The 20982-nt window shown below is 46.3% G+C and overlaps 1 protein-coding gene across 6 annotated transcripts in view; it reads left to right on the top strand.

The window, feature by feature from the left end:
- The window catches only part of Mrap2 (melanocortin 2 receptor accessory protein 2), a 39629-nt gene that overhangs the window by 7224 nt on the left and 11423 nt on the right, over positions 1-20982 (top strand). For all 6 annotated transcript variants that reach the window (XM_075965054.1, XM_075965051.1, XM_075965056.1 and 3 more), the window contains one exon: positions 13026-13159. In XM_075965054.1, the coding sequence (XP_075821169.1) occupies positions 13033-13159 (127 nt within the window). In that variant the 5' untranslated portion in view covers positions 13026-13032. The remainder of the gene's footprint in view (positions 1-13025; positions 13160-20982) is intronic.

The raw sequence follows: 20982 nt of genomic DNA, 5'->3' as shown, positions 1-20982 counted from the left end.
TTGAGACTGGATACCACTGGAGAGAAGTGAAGCAAGCCGGTTTTGACAAATCACCTCCCAAATGATTTAAGATACAGCCTATTCCACTTACTGTAGTCTGTGCCAAATGTTTCATAAACTCCGGTAATTAAAACTTACAAAGTGGTTCCCCAGGGTGACACAAATGCCTGAAGTTTAAAGTTTTATTTCACCTGGCCCCAATGTTTTAGAACTACAGCGACATAAATATCAGCACGAGTACTTTGTGAGTGACAGGCTGATCTCTTGGGAGTCACGCTGTTTGTGTTAGCTACTTTGATGTTGCTGTAATAAAATACTAGAGCCCAAAACAGCTTAAGGAAGAGTTTATTTAGGCTTACAGTTCCAGGGGGATAAGAGTCTGTAATGGCATGAGGACATGGCAGCAAGTGGCAGACATGGTGGCCGGAGTTCCATCATTGGGGGAGAGACACAAAGAAGAGAGAACAAACTGGAAATTGAGTGAGGTAGCATAACTCAAGTGCCAAACTTCTTCCACCAAGTCCACACCTCCTACATCTCCCAATAGGACAGCAAACCGGAGACCAAGTGCTCAAACACCTGACTCTATGGTGGCCATTCCTCATTCAAACTACCACTCTCTTAAGTAAGAAATTCAAGTAATTTATGCCATGGAATTTGAGAAGAGTCCTCATGTGCTAGAGTAGTTGGACAAGGTACCACGGTAGAGTGGAGGTGGTACTGAACCTCTATCATGTGATAAAACTCTTCTGGGGAGATGCAAAACCCACATCTACTCATTGTAGGTAGGAAACCCATAACAACCCAAAGTACAGATACCACCAAGTCTAGCTTGGTGAGCCAATGAGTTTTATGAGGGATACTTACAGGAGTATGGGTGAGGAGTTACTTCTAGGAGCAGAATGACTCAAAGACAGCTGCATCACCAAGGCCTACCCCAGCATGAATGACAGCTCATAAAAGCTAGGAACCCTAGAACATACTGCATAGCCTGCAGGCAGCTCAACAGGTTGGAGAGTACCCTTGCTGCGACTGGTCTAGACCTCTTCCAGACAGCTCAGTACGTTCTGCTTCTTCCAGGGAGCTCATTTTATTTCAGTCTCTCCAGCTTGGCTCTCTAGGGTCTGAGGGTGACTCCCAGCTTTTATTGTTTACTCTGGCAGGGAGGGGGTCTAATGAATCTGGTGGGTTTCAGGGACTTCCTGGAGCAGTTTTGAGTTGTCTACCTTCCTGTTGAAGGAGCTTCCTTGCTTGTTTCAATCTGAGAGGAGGAAACTGTTTCATGAGGCCCGCCCTCAAGGGAAGGGAAAGTGGGAGTCTGGAAAGAGGAAGAGCCAAGTCCAGATTGGAGGATGGAAGAGGATGGGTAGGAACTTTGAGGACCGTCTTTGTGGCAAGCGGGAGTTCCTGTGCTAAACTGAGACTCTTCAAGATGCTTTGCATCTACGTCATCATGCTGTTATGGAGCCCTTGTGTGTGTGTGTGTGTGTTTATGTGTGTGTTTATGTGTGTGTGTGTGTTTATGTGTGTGTGTGTGTTTATGTGTGTGTGTGTGTGTTTATGTGTGTGTGTGTGTGTGTGTTGGGACATGAGGCTCATCAGGAGTGAGAAAGATCCTTGATATAAGCCAGAATCTAGAGTGTGTAGGCCTGGACTATTTTTTTTTAATCTCCTCTAAGTTTCTCATGGTTCTGCTCACAGTGTTTGATCTGAAATCTCTCCTCCTAATTTTACCTTGTTTAGAACAATCACTCCTCCTTCTCACAGAGCATTCTTGTGGGAACTTTATGTACCTATTGAAGGTAGCACAGGAGAGGGTGGATTAATGACAGTTCGGAAATAGCTTTCTTTTCAAAAGTATATTTATTGTTTCATGGGTGCAAGAAAGGTTGGGATAAAATAAGCCAGATGTAATGAACTTTCAAATTAAGGTTAAAGTTAAATGAGTTTCATTTCTAATAACAGTTTAATTCGTTAAAGAGAACGCTGTTTTCCTCGGATTTATTCAGCACTTACAGAGGTTTGCTTGAACTACAAGTTACCGCAGGCAGGCAGAGAAGCTTAAACAGACACGCGCACTCGTCCACTGAGGACCACAAGGAAAGGCCCTGTCCTAGGCTCACTGACGGGTGCCCTTTTGCCACCTGTTCTCATTTAGTCCCTCTGTGTGTCCCCATCTCTCTCAGGATGTCTATCAGATAGCTTCTATTCTATAGCCCCTTTAGAAGCCCTCTTTCCAAATAGAGTTACGCTCGGAAGTGCCAGGGGTTAGAGCTTCAAATTATAAGGTGTTCAAAATTCAGTCTATAAGTGTCATATCTGATTATTATTCATCTATGTGCCCATGTCTGTCCATGTGTATCTTTTTCATCTATCAGTCAAATTCCATTATCACCATCTATCAATTAACTACTTATCACTGTCGATTATGTATCTAGGTATACATAAACAGTCATGTGTATGTGCTCACATACATACCTATTGTTAGTATCCAGGCACACCTTGGCCCTGCCTCTTGGAAACCTGGCATAGTGTGTCACCCTTCTGCCCATGGCAAGCAGTTCCCTGACTATGCACGTGCAAAGGTCCCTTTAAGAGACAAGCCCCTCCTACTCCTGCTTTCTTCCCACTGTTCTCTGAAGAGGCAAGCTGCTCTCTGTCTCTCTTTTTCTTTATCCCTCCCTCCTTCCTCTCCCTCTCCCCCTGCCCCCCCGCCCTCCCCATTCCTTTTATCTCAATAAACACCACACTCAAACTCTGTCTGCATGGCATGTTTGTCTCCTTCCTGCTTTGAGACCTCTGGCTCTTGCTGCCAGGGTCCACCTTTGTGCTGTTTTATAACACCCATAACTTTTGATAATAGGCACACATGTAGAGTTACTGACATAAGTAAAAAGCAAGTTAGTATTTTGTCACAGAAATTCCTAGAAGGAATTTCACCAAATCCCTTTAAGCCCTTTGCATTTGGGGGTGAGGACTTAAGCCATAGGAGGCTTTCACACAAATGCAGTGGAAACTTTAAAATGAATTTAAAACTCTATATGTGTTTCCAGAACTGGTTTAGACTGAGCACAGATACTTCCCAACTGTCCAAGACTCCCAGATGGAGAAAGGGAATCCTGATCCCCCCAAAGACTCTGGAACCCCAAGCTCTGGAAAGAAGCAAGGCTGTGTGCTTGTGGCTGGGAGGATATTCAGGTTCCTGGTTGGCTCAGCGCTGTCAGCCATTCCCTCGCTCCTCTCAGCTCCCTCCCACAGAGCCCTGATTGAGAAACCCTTCTTATTTACTCTCATGTTCAGGGTTGAAAGAAACAAAGATTAACTCCATAATGCACTGACATCATGAGATTCCATAATACATAGAGCATAATGTTATGATCTTGGCCTGGAGACTATCTTCGTCTTTTTTTTTAACTTTATTATTATTGTATGTCAGAGGACAACTTGGTGGAGTTGGTTCTCTCCTTTCACCTTTATGTGGGTCCTGAGAATTGAACTCGGGCCACTGGGTTTGTACATCAAGTGTTTTACCCAGTGAGCCATCTTACCTATGTGCACTTAGTTCATTCTTGGTTTTAGGTTTATAAACCATAGACATTTACTGTTCACAATTCTGGAAGGCTGGAAGTCCAATGTGAAGGTACCAGCACCCTAGGTGTCTGGCAGGGGCTCTGAGCCTCACAGCCTGACTTTGCTGCTGTGTGTTCATACTGTATGGGCAGGCAGTGCACTGGGTACTTCTTCTCTTGGGTGCTACTCCCATTCACGAGGACAGAGCACTTGTGACTAAGAGGGGGACATGAACATTGAGAACGTGACTCGTAAGTGACTGGAACTCCAGCAGTGAGCCAAGTAGAAGAGACCCTTGTCTTATGGCTTAAGGAGACAGGGAGAGAGGAGGCCAGGGGAGGACTGATTAGCTTAGTGTCATGCTAACCTTTCCTGGGGAATTCTGGAAAGGTCTGTCACCATCCAATGGTCAAGGACAACTGTCATGTTTCAGCCCGTAGAGTTTAGTTGAGAAGCATGTTCTGTACTTAACTAAGAACTGTAGAGCTAGGAGACCCTAACTTAACCATCACTATTGGGTCTGTTTGCTACTATTAAGGTGCATCAAGCGTAATGAGTGTAGGGAATTCTCTTTGAGGCACCAGGGGTTAGAAAAAGGATGCCCTTGTGTTAACTGACTGAGTCTATTTAATGCAGTGGCTTAGTACCTGTCTGGATACAATTTTCAGCTCTGTTTGTTATTTGCCAAGTTATTATATTGGCCCTAATGTTGATTTTAAGGGGACATCATCAGTCTTGGGGGACATGATTTTTGTTCTATAGTGTGCTCTGAAACAAGTCACAGCTGTACCCTGGGCAAATAGGGGCAGTGTCGGAGATGCTTTCTGTTAGCTGTCAATCACATCGTAGAGTACTTCCTATGAAACAGCAGGAGATGGCAGAAAGCTTGACGGTGTGGATAAATGTGTGTGGGGTGTCCTCTCGAGAAAGGAGAAAGAACCCAGTGTGTGTACAGGCATATACAGATATGTGATATCACTACTGCTAGTGTGACTTCAAAAGTGAGGCATGCACAAATCAGAGCCCATGACCCTGTGGTCCCTGAAGCGTGACTCAGAATTGGAGAAAAACTCACACAGAAGTGAATTAGATTGCTTTTTGCCCAGGATGCCTCCATACGGAATTCCGTGCCGTGCTTGTTGGCACTCACTTGGAAAAGGTCTGTATTTGTGTTTCCCTTTAATAGTGAAATGACGGTTTCTCACTGGCTTTCTGGCATGAGCATCTTCATGGCAGAAGGGTGGAGATAAGGAGCCTCTTTTGGGGGGCGAGGGTTCCAATCCATCAGGGGAGTTGCATGTTCAGGAGATGGGGAGAAATGCGTTTTCTTAAGAAAGAGAAATGCCCAGGAGTGAAGGAGACCCCTGGACAGTGAGCGCTTCCTCCTGGACCCTGGATTACACAAACCTCACCCAAACCCCTGTTTTCACAGAGAGATCCTTCATTAAGTGAGGAAGAAAAGTGGAAGTGGCTGCTTTCTGACTCAGGCAGGAAAGAGCAGCAAATGACCTTGCAGGTGTAATAAGAGGAAAGGGGGAGGTCTGTGTTCCAATGTGGTGGTAGGGGATGCAGGAGAGGGGAAGCTGTATCAGGCTTTTTCTTCTGGGTCACCAGCCAGCTCCCAAATCATGACAGAGGCTTGTTATTAGTTATGAATGTTTGGTCATATGTTAGCTCTTATTTTATTCTGTTTCTCTTTATCTGTGTTTTATCTCAGGGTTCTTTACCTTTCTCTCTGTATGTCTTACTTTGTATTTGTTGTCTGGTGGCTGCCTGGCTGGCCCCAGGTGCCTCCCTCTCTTTCTCCCTTATTCTCTTCTCTCTTTGTCTTCTCGTTTGTCTTGAGCCCAGATTTCTCTTCCTATTTATTCTCTTCACTTGCCAGCCCCACCTATCACTCTTCTGGGTAGCTATTGGCTGAACTGCTTTTTATTTAGACCAGTCAGGTGCCTTAGGCAGGCAAGGAGAAACAGCAACAAATGTAGCATAAAAAATCTAAAGCATCTTTGCCCAGTTCAAATAATCTTCCACAAGAGGAAGGGAACAAAGGAAAGGGGAAGGGGTGTTTGTCTTGGAGGAATAAAGGACTGCCTCTGGATAGAGGGAAGACTTGGCCCTTAGGTGGTCTAATAAAGGTATGGGGGGGGGAAGCCTTGTGGTAGAATGAGGTGTTAAATTTTTATTGGGCATGTTAATTAGGTGAACCAAAGGGAGCTTTTGATAGCCTCAGGAGGAGGAAGTGGCCAATTAAGGAAACAGAACTTGGTGCCTAGCTTTAAAAATGGAATCTAATGGTTTTTAGCAAGGCAGAGGTAATGGGGGAAAGGGCAAGGCCTGCCAGACAAGCTTGAGTGGGCTCCTGTCCCTTCTAGGGGAGCTGGTTTAAAGGATAAAGAGTCAGGGAGCTAATGGAAGTGTTGGAATGTGGGCGGGAGCAGAGGTGATTGGCGTTTTAACCACAGGGAAATATGTCTGGAGCCTGCTAACCACACTATCCCACCCTGGCTTCTTCTGGAACTACCTATGCTCACCTGAAGCAGGTAACCCCTCCGCCTACATAGTTTTAAGGTGTAGTCCTAATGTTTGTTATTGTATTTGTTGGCAACTGCACTTTCAGTTGCTTAAAAGAATAATTTCTCTTTCTGCCACTCCAAGGAGCTGGTTTAGGATGTGTTTCCTGTCAGCGAGGTCGGGGGCCAATCTGACCTAGATTAGATATTTAGAGTAGCAGGGAGCTGAGGGGGAGCGCCCCCTGTTCCCCATCTGTATACCAGAGAGACATTATCAGCTTTTAGCTCCCCAGTGTGAGCGTCAGAGTGTCACTGCCTCTGAGCCAGCCAGCATCGTGGACAGTCTCTAGGGCAGGCTTCCCAGACAGAAGGGAATGGCAATATAAACAGCCAACAATCTCGGCTTCCTTTTCAGCCAGGCTCAGAGACAGCCCTGGGTGTCTGTAACGTGAAGGGGTAAGACGGTGCTTCCCTCTGCCTTCTACCTGTTTGTCCTCACGCTCCAAATCCCAAGCATCTGCCCAGGGGCTTGAATGGAAAAGCGTTGCCTATTGGGCTTTGAAAGGAGTTAAATGATAGGCACAGGTTCTGTCCTCTGGCTTATTGTTGGGAGTCAAGAGCAGAGAGGAGAGAGGCGGTGAGAACAAGACCCTCATCCCCATTCCCCCCCCCCCACACACACACTCCAGGCTACTGAAACTGCACCTAAAAGGGAAGATGCGTTTGGCTCTTCTTTTTGTCTCGCTGCAGAAGCACGCGGCCGCTCCCAGTATCCTTCACTGCCACGTTTGTCAGGTCTCTGCTCTGAATCCTCCTATCATGGAGTCTTTCTTTTGGGATCATGACTCACGGAGAAGTAGGGTAGAAGGTGTGCGGGAGAGAAGGAGTATTTGTTCACGTTTGCTGTCTCCAGACTAGCACAGTGTTTACTGCCTGGAGTGCTGTAAGGATGCCAGGCAGCTGCTTCCAGTCTTGGTGGTCTCCGCTGTGTATTGCTGTGGAGCTATGGGGAGGGTAGCTGGGTCCTCGCGGTTTAGCGGAAACAACATTGTCTTATTTCCTTTGTTTCATGTTCTTATCATTATCTTCTTGTCTCCCTCTGCTCTGTTTATTTTGGTGGCTGCAATGTCAATTTGCAGTGATCCAAGGAGACTTCATCTTAGTTTCCTTAAAAAGAAACAGCTTTTATTGTATTTCTAAGTTGGTAAGTCAGCTGGTCGCAGGAACCCTGAGATGTAAATGCTGATAACTACAGCTTTTAAACATCCAAATGGCTATCATTTGAGTTATTTTTATGAATAATTTCTTTCCATTTCTTCTTCCCTTTTTTTTCATTTTCATAGTTCTGGGGATTGAGTCCAGGCTTACCACACATGATAGACAAGCACTGAGGGGCATCCCATATATGTTATTTTTAATTTTCTTCATTTACCCAGATCTATTAACCACAGGTTGGTTTGATAGGAACCTGCTGGCCAAGGAGTTGAAGGTGTCTGAAGAATAAAAACAGGATTTTCTTTTCAGAAAAGTTCTTAGGTAATAGTAACAGTGTAGGCATACCTTGAATCTTACCTCACTATTCATCTTTGTGTGTTTATGTATGTTTATGTGTGTGTATATGTATATGTCTGTGCATGTGGAGACTAGGGGTTGACATCCATGTCTTACTCAATTGTTCTCTACCTTAATTTTTGAGACATGGTCTCAAACCTTGGCTCTCACTAGTTCAGCAAGCCTCATGGTTCCTCCTATCTCCCTATGCCAGTGGTTACAGACATGAGCTTTTTACATGGATACTGGAGATCTGAACTCTGGTCCTCATGCTTGCACATCAAGCACTTTACCAGCTGAGCCATCTCTCTAGCCCCTCGCCTATTCATTTCCCATACGCCATTGCGTTCTTTATGGCCACTCTGCAAAGTAAGTATTGTCCTCATCTTTAGTTATCTAGGGGGAAAGCCGAGGCCCAGATCTCTAATGTCTCTGTAGCACAGGCGGGCAAATGCTTTCTACGAAAGATCAGAAAATAAATAATGTAGGCTTTGGGGCTATCTCTATTGCAGTTAGAATGCCAAGGAAGCCAGAGAAAACAGGAAACAAGCAGACGGCTAAGTTACAATAAAACTTTAAAAATTGGTACTTGCTTTTGAGTTTCATATTGCTTATGGATAGCTCTTTAGATTTTTTTTTTCAATCATTTAGAAATATACGCATTCTTCTCTGGCAAGCTGTGTAAGAACGGGGCCATTGGGTTTGCTAACTCATGAGTTGGAAGGAAGGGGGTGGAGGTGCTGAGAGGGTGAAGAGACTTCACGTCATAGGGGATGTCCTGTGTGCAGGGGGCAGAGGGTATAAAGTATCTGAGGGACTGTTTAAAAAGTACAGTTTCCAAACTGTGACAAATTGTGAGACAAAGTAACTCAAAGTGAGAGGAGCGGGTGCGGCCCGTGCCATGTCCTTTGCAGTGGCTTTTTGTCTTAATCAATTTATGAGGGTGAAAGGCTCTCACGCAGAGTTTCAGTACACGGTTTCTTTGCCCGTTGTTTTGGGCCACCGAGAAGACATGGCATCTCAGTGAGGAGCACACAGCAGAGCAAAGCTGCTTAGCTCATGGTGACCCAGAAGTGAAAAGAGAAGAGAGGCCGAGATCTCCTTAGCTTACTGACACACAAGCCCCCGTGACTGCTCTTCTACCAACTCTGCTTCCTAAAAGCTGGGGGTCTGTCTTCAAGGGCTTCCCCAGTCTTAAAAGTTCCAACATTGTTGAGAAGCTAAGACCAGAGTGTCTTGTGAGACTCAAGGCAGTCTCCTAACTATGAGCTCCTAGAAAACCAAATCCAAGTCACCTTTTTTACAGTATACAAAAGAGTGAGACAAACATTCTCACTCCAGAAAGGAGGAATAGGAACACAGGAAGGAAAGGTTAGACCAAAGGACTGAAATCCAGCAAGGCAAACACCAAACCTTCAGCTCCATGCCCAGCATCTGGGGTTCTTGGTGGCATCTGGTGGGCTCCAGCAGCCGTGGGTAGCTCCAGTTCCCCATTTCTGTTGCCTATAGCACATATACCCTCTCTCTTGGGCCAGCTGAATTTTGTGCCTTAGATGGCTTTAGGCCATAGATATTCTATCGCTGCATCTCAACATTGTCTATGCGTGGGAGTCTCCGTTGCTTCATACAGTAGCCTCTCAACGACTGCTTTACAAGGACCCTGACCCTGCTGTCTCGTGCCTAGCTGAATGGCTTCCTGGGACTTTGGTGCGAGGCTCCATGACTCTTACATTTTGCATGCCTGTCAAACCATCATGTGGATGATGCTGCCATGTCCTGCCAGCTCCGGGTGATGTTGGACTTCTCTTTTGTTGCAGTAGCCTGCTTATAATGCGCCCACGCTGTCCACTCACCATTTTATCTGCCTCCCCTGGCCTTCCCTGACCAAACCGCACATTTTCATATCTTCCTTGTTATATGGGAAGAAGTAGTCATGGCAGAAGCAGCAGGTGTGTGAGAGAGAGCTGCTTTAATAGCCACGTTCCAATTCGAGTGTCTGAGAAAATAGAGGTTCTTGTTTCCCTTGTGTCTCTAGGAAGGCATCCCGTTTAGAGGGAGCCATCAGGGAGGCCCACATCCTGGGGAACTAACACATCAGGGAAGAACATTTTTGGGAACTAAGAGGATGACTCACTTTTGTAACATTTCACAGGGGGAATACATAGCTTAAAGGCATCAGGAACCTGACCTAACTCAGGGCCAAGGACTGCAGGGATGGAGAGAAGTGGGTGTTTATAACTTCCCATAGTTGCTACAGTGTATTAGGGACCAGGGTTCCAGGGGATGAACGTTCTCCTCAGGTTTGTTTTCTCCTGCTGACACCTGTAGGCTTCAATGCTCCCAGCATTTATAAAAATCAATAACTTTTTTTTGGGGGGGGGACAAGATTTCTCTTTTAGAACCTGTCCTGGCACTAGCTCTTGTAGACCAGGCTGGCCTTGAACTCACAGAGATCCGCCTGTTTCTGCCTCCAGAGGGCTGGGATTAAAGGCATGCGCCACCACTGCCCGGCAAAATTAGTAACCTTTTTTGACGTTTAGATACAGTATGGGCACAAAGCCTAAACAGTTTTAAACACATCCCAGTCTGTTGAAGGAGGCGGCTTGTTGGTTCCCCACTACTCAGCCCCAAAATAATCACACAGAAACTGTATTATTTAAAACACTGCTTGGCCCATTAGCTCTAGCTTCTTATTGGCTAACTCTTACATCTTAATTTAACCCATTTCTAGTAATCTGTGTATCGCCATGTGGCTGTGGCTTACTGGGTAAAGTTTCATCTGGCTCTGGTGGGGCTACATGGCTTCTCTCTGCCTCTGCCTCCTTTCTCCCAGCATTCTGTTTAGTTTTCCTCACCTACCTAAGTTATGCCCTATCAACAGGCCAAGGCAGTTTCTCTATTCACCAATGGTAATCACAGCATACAGAGGGGACTCCCATATCACCAGCCTGTGAGTTTCCCAGGTCATTTTGGTTGGAAACAATCCTTTTGGTCAGTGTTTGTAAATATTGCTCCGGTGAGCAATCACGACAGCTGTCTGTCATTGAACATATCTGCTCTGCTTCATCTTTCACGTTCCTCATGGGACTGACTCAGATCTTTGGGAAAATGGAAAGTTTGAAACATCTGTGTGTAAGCATACTTTGTTGGGTTGGGGGCTGGGAAGTGTGGGTCCGGCTGGCTGGAGCCTGAGCCAGTCAGGGCTCTCTGGCTTTGTCTCCAGCCTTAGCTTAGGGCAGAGTCATAGCTCATGAGGTCCTTTAAAAAACACCTTGTCACATCCTTGGGACATTTGTGTTCTTACTGGTTTTTTTTCAGTTTATTTTGTTTGTTAATATCATGAGACATAGTAGCATTAACAACTTAATTTGCCAACCTGATAAAAAAAAGGTTTTCCCTCCACATTAGGTTTTTAGTAAGAGCTGTATGAGCTGTGTTTATCAGCCTTGAATCATATAGATTACCTTATGAGGAAAGGCAGAAAAGCGGGTTGGTCATATTTCCTGAAAACAAATTTTTTGAATAAAAATGTTACATTAAAATCCAAACACAGAATGCCGGTTGTGAGGCACAAAAATCTGCAAAATATGTTATAAAAAACCAAGTTATTGTTGGAGGCAGTTTGGGAAGTTTGAAACGTCTGTTTGTAAACATACATGGTGACTGGGAACGGTGTGGCTGGCTAGCTGCAGCCTGGGCTAGGCAGGGCAGCACACAGCTCCTGAGGCAGGAAACAGTGGGGAAGGCCCCCTGAAAGTCTGGTCCCCCTATGGAGTCGTCAGCGGAAAGGCGCAAAGCTATAATGGGCAGACGAGGTAGAAGCAACCAGAAAATGTAGTGACGCAGGCTCCCCCCCCCACCCCCGCTCTTCAGCACCAGCTTTCGGCATCAGTTACTTCTCTTGGCGGTGTGGAAAACACCGGACAAGAGCAAGAGCGGAAGAGGGACAGACACAGCGGCAAGATCGCGAGTCAGGGAGCAGAAGCAGATGCAGGCTGGGGCTCGGCTCTGTCTCCTTCTTATTTAGTCTGGGACCCCACCAATGGCCGGGCATCACCTACATCTTGGATTGGTTTTCCCTCCTCAGTTAAGTCTGTCTGAAAAAAATCTTCATCGATATACCCAGAGCGGTGTTTCCATGGTGATTCTAAATCCAGGCAAGTGGAGAAGATTCACCAGCACATGTAATGGTTTTGAACTGACATGGGATGGGTAATTGAAACCTTAACCTAGATAAAGTTCAGCTTTTCTTTTAGTTTACCGAGCTTTCTTCCCCACGTAAGGGTTGGCATCTCTGTTTCTGCCTGCCTGCCTGCCTGCCTTTAGGGGAGTGACTTAATTCCTAGCACTAGCCGGCATTTGTGGGCCCCAGTGCCTTACACTTTGGACATTGTGGCATGGGATACTCCGGGTTTCAGCTCACAGAGTGGAAGGAGTATGAAGGGAGAGATGTGTGTGCCTTGGGACAGAATGGTGGTGATGATTTGGCTTGGCTAGCCCTGTGGCTGTATCCTAATGTTAGCTGTGGGTGACTCTGAGCCCCTGGCAGGCAGAAGAAGGCAAGTTTGAGAAAATTCTTTTATAGACCGACATGCAATGGTGCAGATTGCTTAAGAAATCTTGATTTGGATTGGTGTTTTAGCCAGATTCCCCGAAATGACTTCTGTGTGTCCATTTGTCTGTGGGGTCCTGGTCTATGCATCTCGTGACTCTGTCCCCAGCAGGCTGTCTCACTTGCATGAGACACTTCACAGTAATCATACATGAGCTGCAATGACCGTGTGCTTCCCAGATACACATTCTAACAACCTCCCAAAGGAAATATTTAAAATAATCCCAAACAACAACAAAGGTATTTGGGGAATCCTGGAAGTACGGCCTACTTTAGGAATACGCAAAGGTGAGGTGTGGGCGTCGACTGAGGATCTTCCCGCCCTGTGCAGTTGCTGTAGTCCATGTCCCTGCTGTGTGTCCGCACTGGATGTACATCTGCATTGCTACACCGCAGATGCTCAAGACAGATGTGCTGGCAGTTCGGTCCTGACGCTGATGTTACTGCACACAGGTCTAGGTGATGAGGCTGATGCAAAATCTCAGAGGTGCTGACACAGTCTCTCCTTTCCCTCCCCGCTTCCATCGTCACACTGACTGCATGCCAGGCATTCGGTACAGTTCACACACTCGCAAAGACAGTTTGTCTGACTTCATATATGTTCTCGGCTAGTGGAAATGAAAGGAAATAGTGGCTACATGTTGTGAGGTCTAGATAGCTGCTGACCCAGTGGTTAAGACCTAGAGACTTTTGGCCCCACCCTCTTGTGTGCCTCCGAGAGCAATTGGGGTAACTGAGAATGGACTGATGAATTCTGCACTTGCCTTTTTCCGTGTGCGCAGGGTGGAGATGTCTGCCCAGAGGTTGGCTTCTAACAGAACATCCCTGCAGTCAGCTTCTAATTCTGACTACACCTGGGAGTATGAGTACTATGAGATTGGACCAGTTTCCTTTGAAGGACTGAAGGCTCATAAATGTAAGTCTTGTGCTGCCCCATGGGGTCACCGTCTTATGTTTCTGTTAACCTGTGAAATCCCTGTGACTGCCTTTCCCTAATATCCTATCTTCTTACAGAATGGCCTTCTATCTCTAAATACCAAGTACCCCTTCCACAAAAGCTGATTGTTCTGGAATGGTATGATATGGGGGCATTGGTAATTCTGATTTTCAAGGAACCTGAAACAACTCCCCCTTGGTGGAAGAGTGTGGATTTGTGTTTTAGCCTTAGGAAAATCTTTTAAAAAGAATACATTAACTATTAAAAAAACCCAAAACTACCCACTCAAAGCCTCAGTGTTTGAAGAGCAACAACAAAAATGTGTATAGAAATAGAATCTAGGGGGCTGGAGAGATGGCTTACTGGTTAAGAGCACCAGCTGCTCTTCCAAAGGTCCTGAGTTCAATTCCCAGCAACCATATGGTGGCTCACAACCACCTGTAATGAGATCTGGCGCCCTCTTCTGGCGTGTGGGCATACATGCAGGCAGACTGTTGTATCCATAATAAATAAATCTTTAAAAAAAGAAAATAGGATCTACAATGATTGCATGAAGACTTTTCTTTTGTAATAGACAGTAGTATCATTTACAAACCTATTAGAATGATGAAGAGATGGCTCAGCAGTTTAGATCACTGGCTGCTCTTCAGACAGACCCAGGTTTTATTCCCAACACCCACAGGGCTGCTCACAACCACCTGTAACTCCAGTTTGAAGGGATACAGTGCTCTCTTCTGGCCTTCATGAGCACTGTACAAAGATGGCACACACATACTTACAGGCTAAGCACTAAAGCACATAAAATAAAAACAAATCAATATTAAACAACATTTTAAAAATCCCATTGGACGGCTGGATTCCTGAAGAGCGGTGTTCACAGAGACAGACGAGAGCAGCCTCCCCGCATATACTGTGGAGATGTGGGCATCAGTTGCATTTCAGGGAATTGGTGTGGTTAGTGATCTGCCACAAAGCAATGCAGTCCCGTAAGAGGGCACTGGCAACCATTCAGGGGCATGCTGTAACTGTCCCTATGACGTCCAGTTGTTTTGAAATGTATATATAAATCCTATAAACATTTTCAACTCATTGTTATCTATCTATCTATCTATCTATCTATCTATCTATCTATCTATCTATCATCTATCTATCTATCTATCTATCTATCTATCTATCTATCTATCTATCTATCTAGTGTGTGTGTGTGTGTGTGTATTTCCTTCAGAGGCCACAGTTCTCCTGCAGCTAGAGATACAGGTAGTTGTGAGTCACCCGATCTGGGTTCTGGGAAATGAACATGGATCTGACGCAAGGACAGAACGTGCTCTTAACTGCTGAGCCCCTTCTTCAGCTCTCCATTTTAAGCTCTAAATTAATCCAGACCAAATGGCACATTGGGAAATGTGAAAGATCAGAATCATAGGCATGATCTTTTCCCTCCGTCCCTCCTTCTGTCCGTCCCTCCCTCCCTCCCTCCCTCCCTCCCTCCTCCCTCTCCCTCCCTTCCCTGTGGGCAGCAGTGATCCTAGTGATCCCACCAGCAGCACCCATTCCCTCTTGCGCTGCAAGGAGGGATCTCTACTTTTCTTCCTTAAGCAAAGCCACTGGCTAAACCATGTGTCTTTCACTCTTGCAGTAATAATGAAGTGCTTTTCTTGTTCCTCTGTTGACATCTGCTCGTATTTATGGGGATGAAGGGGAAGCGCATGAACCTCTTAGGACATGCAGTCGTTAATCATATGAATAAGGGTCTTGTGGCCTGAGTATGAAATCACCCTCCTAAAATCGCTAGTCCTTTAATCTGTTGTTTTTAATAGGATAACTTTTAGGAAAGAACACTTGTCTGTTGTGGAAATCGGAAAGACTGGCGGAGCGCCATGTTCCCTGTCATGTGAGCCTTTCCATCAGCGCTATGCCCGTCTGGTCCTGTCTCTTTTCCTTAGTCTAAGGGGCTCCACAGGTAGCCCTGCTGCTCTAATTTCTGTTGGCACGTTGCCAGAGACAACCAGTGCAGCTCTGTTTTGAGCATTTCTTTTTTTTTTTGTTATAGAAATGATTATTGTTTGAAAAAAGAATTTCCTTTAAAAACCAAGGCAAAGCTGTGGCACATTGCATATTATTAATGATAATTCTTTTGTTTAAACACTAACGTCGTGAAAATACAAAAATGTTCAGGCATTCGCTGCGCCTATGGGAAAACTCTGACCGAAGGAAAGGGCTCTTGGCACAGGAACCTGGCAATATTTGAGGCTGAGAGGGAACGGAACATAAACAGCTGTGCCTGTCCCCTTGATATACAGGAAACCCACAGGAATGTCCACTCTGGGAATGTGACCATCTGTACATTCTTCCATTTTATTAGTTTTATTTACTTTACGTGTATTAGTGTTTTGTCTGCATGTATGTCTGTACACCATGTGTGCCTAGTGCCTGCAGAGCCCAGAAGAGGGCACCAGGTTGTCTGGGACTGGGGTTACAGACAATCGTGAGTCATCATATGGATGCTCGGAATCAAAACCTTGTCCTCAGCAAGGATAGCATGTGCTCTGAACTGCTCGGCCATCTATCTGACTCCTGGACTTCCATTTAAAAGAAGCAGTAACCCTTAATGACATGCTGTTTTACTGGGTGACACAGAAAGCTGGTCTGGCAAATAGAATGACAACAGACCATTTCCAGAGGAAGTGTATACTGTGGGCAAGAGTGGCCATCTTGGTCAACTCCCTTTACGTGGACCACATTCTGCAAGAGCAGGTGCATCCTTAGATGACCTTCTTCAGCCTACAAAGAGCATGGTTACTGCTCAGTGTGGAAATCATTCATTTGTGATTGCAGCATATTTCCTGAGCACCTATTGTGAATGGAATCATGGTATGCACTGGAGAGACAGCAGTGAGCTGAACATCCAAACGCCCCTCCTCTCACAGCTTGGCTTCTGTCATGCCATGGAAGGCTTTGGTGAAGGGGAGAGATCTGAAGGAACTGTGAGATTGAGCCGTGTCTGAGGGAAGAACAGGCCAGAAAATGCTCCAAGACCAGAATGAACTGGAACATGCAAGGAAAAAGGAGGTCATCCCAGTGCCAGGGGAGTAAAATTCCATACAGAGTGGCAGAAGCCAAGTGTAAAGGAGAAGAGGACGGGGTGGGGGTGGAGCATAGAGATCCGGCTAAGACTATTGGCTTTTCTCTAAGGAGTCAGATAAGGCTTTGAAACAGAGGAAAAGCCTCTGCCTTAGGTTCTGCTGGTGTTACTGTGCCTGAGGTTGAAGCGAGCAAGCTTAGAAGCAAGGACCACAGCCATTGATGTGCCAAGGTGCAGGCTAAAGTAAGCTGGCAAGAAGTGCATGCATTTCACATGTTTAGAAATGCGGGGTCTCTCCAGATTTGTCAGTGCTTGACATGGTTTAAGAGATCAGGTAAGCCGGGTGGTGGTGGCGCACGCCTTTAATCCCAGCACTCGGGAGGCAGAGGCAGGTGGATCTCTGTGAGTTCAAGGCCAGCCTGGTCTAGAAGAGCTAGTTCCAGGACAGGAACCAAAAAAAGCTACGGAGAAACCCTGTCTTGAAAATCCAAAAGAGAGAGAGAGAAAGAGAGAGAGAGAGAGAGAGAGAGAGAGAGAGAGAGAGAGAGAGAGAGAGAGAGAGAGAGAGATCAGGTAAGGTTGCTTAGAAGTTTTGTGACCAGAGAGAGTAATTGGCAGAATGGAATTGCCATTAACTTGGATGAGGAAGTAAGGGAGAGACGGGTGTCAGAGAGGAACACTGGCGCTCAGTTTTGTACCTGTAAAATTAAGACACTTACCAGACATCCAGGAAGACGGGGGGGACGGGGGGGAGATGATGAAGAAGGCATAAATCTGATAGTTGTTGGCGTTTAAATGCCTTTCAAGGCCAAGCGGTTGGTGAGGGGGTGTGATAGGAAATGGGGGGGGGTGTCCTGGGATTGAACCCCAGGATACAGCTAACATCAGAAGGTGGACATCTGTGTAACTTAGTGTCTGTTAAGTTGTCACATACTGGAGTCACCTGAGAAGATGAGACTCTCAGCCATCAGATTTGGCCCTTGTACAAGTCTGAAGGCATTTTCTTGATTAGGGATTGATGTGGGAGGGGCCAGGTTACTGTGGGTGGTTCCACCCCCTCCAGGTGATCTTGAGTTGTGGAAGAAAGCTGGTTGAGCAAGCCCAAGTCAGTAAGGAACGTTTCTCCTCCGTGGCTTCTGCCTCAGTTTCTATCCAGGTTTTGACCTTGAATTCCTGCCTGGACTCCTCCTGCTGGACTGTGAGGTGAGACAAGCTCTTCCTTCCCCAGGGTGGTTTTGGTCAGTGTTTATCCTGGGGTGGGGAGTCGGGAAGGAAGCTAGCACAGCAGTTGGTACCAGGGAAATGGAGTACTGTGGCTTTGTACCTGACTATGGAGGAGGAATTTGGAGCTTTGGGCTGAGTGCTCAGAGCTCCATGAGCTCTTCTGAGAACCCGGAAGGTAATGCTGTGCACAGCGCAGACGACGCAAGTTTGGACTGTGAGGTTTCAGAGGGAAGCACAGACTCTATTGCGCTGTTTGTGAGATATATCTCAGTTAGGACTAGAGAAGCGGAACCTTTGTTTTACTGGAGAAATGGATGAAGGTGAGCTGGAGCTGAGAACTCAGCTGTGATTGAAACTGGCTTCTTCGAGGTAAAATCTGGTCCCGAGGGCCCAAAGGCTGAGTTCCAAGTTGGCAGCTGAACTTGATAATCTGTAAGTCTCCCACATGGTACTGGTTTTAAAGGCATGAAGGAATCAAGAAAAAGGGCTGAGGAGCTCAGGAGAGGCCATGGATGCAGGTGCTGTGAAAACCCCAGGAGTGAAGCGGTCATGGAGAGAAACTCACACTTGGCAGCGTGAGGCAGTTTGAGTTCTGAGGAGAGCCGAGGAGAGGCCACTGGTGAAGGTGTGGCCTCAGAAGCAGTGGCCACTCGAGGGTTTTAGGGATACCGGGTACCGTGGGGTGGATGCCCAGTACCGTAGGGTGGATGCCCAGTACCGTAGGGTGGATGCCCAGTACCGTGGGGTGGATGCCCAGTACCGTAGGGTGGATGCCCAGTACCGTAGGGTGGATGCCCAGTACCTTGGGGTGGCTACAGATAGCAATGGCAGTTTCAGCTCCTGGCTTGTAGCGTCAGTCTAGCATCCCTTCCCCTCTCCTCTGCCCACTCCCTGCTTAGGAAAGTGGAAGGGTGCTGCGAACCAGTCCACTGATCCCTATGGAAGCTGCAGCTGTGGGCTCTGAACAAAGAGACCAGATACTGAGGCTTCCCTGGGAAAGCAGCTTTTAATCACCATGGCAATTCTGGGTCAGACAAACACAAACAAAAATCCAGAACAACCAATACAGTAAAATGGGGCCTTTTTTATATGACTTTTGTTTTCTGTCTGCCATATTTGCAAACATATAATTTTATTGACCATTTTAAATCCTTAAGGTGGGAGTCTAAAAATGGCCTGAGTGTAGAAGAGAGGGATGCTCCAGGACGGACTAGTATCTGACATACACATTTTAATAGAGAGGAAACCCCAGGGGCAGTCACTCTGCTCTTCCTTTGAGGTCTCTGGGAAGGCTTACTAAACAACAAGGGGGTTACAGGAGAGACATGGTCAAGTTTTATATAGTTCAGGACATTGCTCAGCCCACGAGACTAGTTTCTTTCTTTCCTTGGCTCTCAGGGACCCCTGTTCACTCTCCTCAGGAGAGACCTTCTCAGTATGTAGCGAGCTGAGTGGAATCACAACTGATGGAGATGTATAATCAACTTCTATGGCTAAAGTCTGACCTATGCTATGATCACGCAATGATTATCAGCTGCCTGCATATGCGTGAACCTATGGGCAGTGCTCACCTGGCAATCCGGGATTGGCAGCCCATGCCTACTTAAGGGCTGGGAGAGGTTTGCCCAGAGAGAGAGAGAGGTCAGAGAGAGGGAGAGAGGAGAAAGGAGAGAGGTCAAGGAGAGTGGAAGGGGAGAGAGGTCAATGGGGAGAGAGGAGAAGGGAGAGAGGAAAAAAGGAGAGAGGAGAGAGGTCAAGGAAAGAGGGGAAAGAGAGAGAGGAAAAAAGGAGAGGTCAACAGAGAGGGAGAGAGAGGGGAGGAGAGGAAGAAAGAAAGAGAGTGAATAAAGGTCCTGGAATAAACTGCAGTGAGAAGAGCTCCGGTGTGTCACGTCATCCTTGCGGGACGAGGGTGGCCGTGACATCAGTAAACATATTTGTAAATGCCACTCCTCACAGTGGGACTACATGCTAACTTTAGGACTGAAACATGACACTGGCATGTAGTTTGAGGGTTTGTTGTGGAATATTACTTTAAGTCGGCAAAGATGTGTTACATTTGTTTATGCTGTGGAATATTATGGAAAATTAACTATGTAAAGATGTGCTACACATGCGTCTGTGCTGCATTTGTTTGGTTATGTAAAGGTGTGTTGCTCTTTCACCTTGCCTGCCTAAGGCACCTGGTTGGTCTATTACAAAGCTGAATGGCCAATAGGTAGGCAGGAGAGAGATAGGCAAGCCTGGTGGGGCAGAGAGAATAAGTAGGCAGAGAAATCTAGGTTAGAGGGATGAGAGAGAAGACAGAATGAAGGAGAAAGGGGGGAGACACTGGGGCCCGAAGGAATGAAGGAGAAAGGGGGGGAGACACTGGGGCCCAAAGGAATGAAGGAGAAAGGGGGGGAGACACTGGGGCCCGAAGCCAGGCCCAGATACAGAGGAAAGGAAGATATGCAGAATGAGAGATAGAAAGTCCCGAGGCAAAAACGTAGATAAAGAGAAACAGATTAAAACAAGAGCTAAGAACAAGTCTCCACATCATGATTTGGGAGCTGGTTGGTGGCCCAACAGAAAGCCTGTTACAGTTTTAAAGTTGGCTCTTTCTGTGAAGCAGTTGCTAAAAATACAATGTGTCGACCTGAAGATAACCGTACACCATTTTATCACAGCACATGCCCAGGTGTACTGAGATTTATAATTTCAAATCAGCTGTACTTGAGTACATATGTTTTTGGTGATTTGCTTTATATGTTTTCACTTATTATTGTGTGTGTGTATGATGTGTGGGTGGGCGCACACTCATGCCCTGGTGTTCCTGTAGAGGACAGCTCTGTGGGTTTGGTTCTCTCATGGCAGCTTTCGTGGGTTTGGAACACAAGCTCAGTGTCAGGATTCCTCCGCAAGTGCTTTGCCCTGCTGAACCATCCTGAAGATACCTCCCGCACCCTCTTTACCTTCTGCCTTATTTCCATTAGATTAAAAGGCAAGGGCTAAAGAAATTGCTGGGTTTTTAGCACCTAGAATTAAGATACTAGAAATGAGTCATTAATTTTCATACAGAGTGCTAACTATGCAGGGTGGACCCTGCAGGGCAGACTTTGACCAGCGCCAGAGGGGTGGAAACTTCTGTTCAATTGATGGTGTGAAAAAGGCTTAGCCAGGAGCTAACACAAACACAGGGATAGAGTGTCCCCTGCCCAAACGGGATTTCAAATAGGAGAAATTAGGAGACAAGGATGGCCATTGTAATAAAATCCAGCCCTACGGGATATCTTCCTGACTGCAGGGTAAAGTGTTCTGAGAAGCACTTTTTTTTTAATTCTTTTTTTTTTAAAGAAAACAAACTATCCTTTTTCATTTTATATACCAATCTCAGTTCTCACTCCCTCCCCTCCTCACTCCCTCCCCTCCTCCCATCCCCTCCACCTACTCCCTCACCCCACCTCCATTTACTACTCCTCAGAGAGGGTAAGACATTGCTTTGGGGAAGGCCCAA

Source organism: Microtus pennsylvanicus, chromosome 3, assembly GCF_037038515.1.
Source record: "Microtus pennsylvanicus isolate mMicPen1 chromosome 3, mMicPen1.hap1, whole genome shotgun sequence".
NCBI classification, from domain to species: domain Eukaryota; kingdom Metazoa; phylum Chordata; class Mammalia; order Rodentia; family Cricetidae; genus Microtus; species Microtus pennsylvanicus.
Note: the sequence above shows the minus strand (reverse complement) of the source record. Positions and strands in the feature narration are given on the sequence as shown.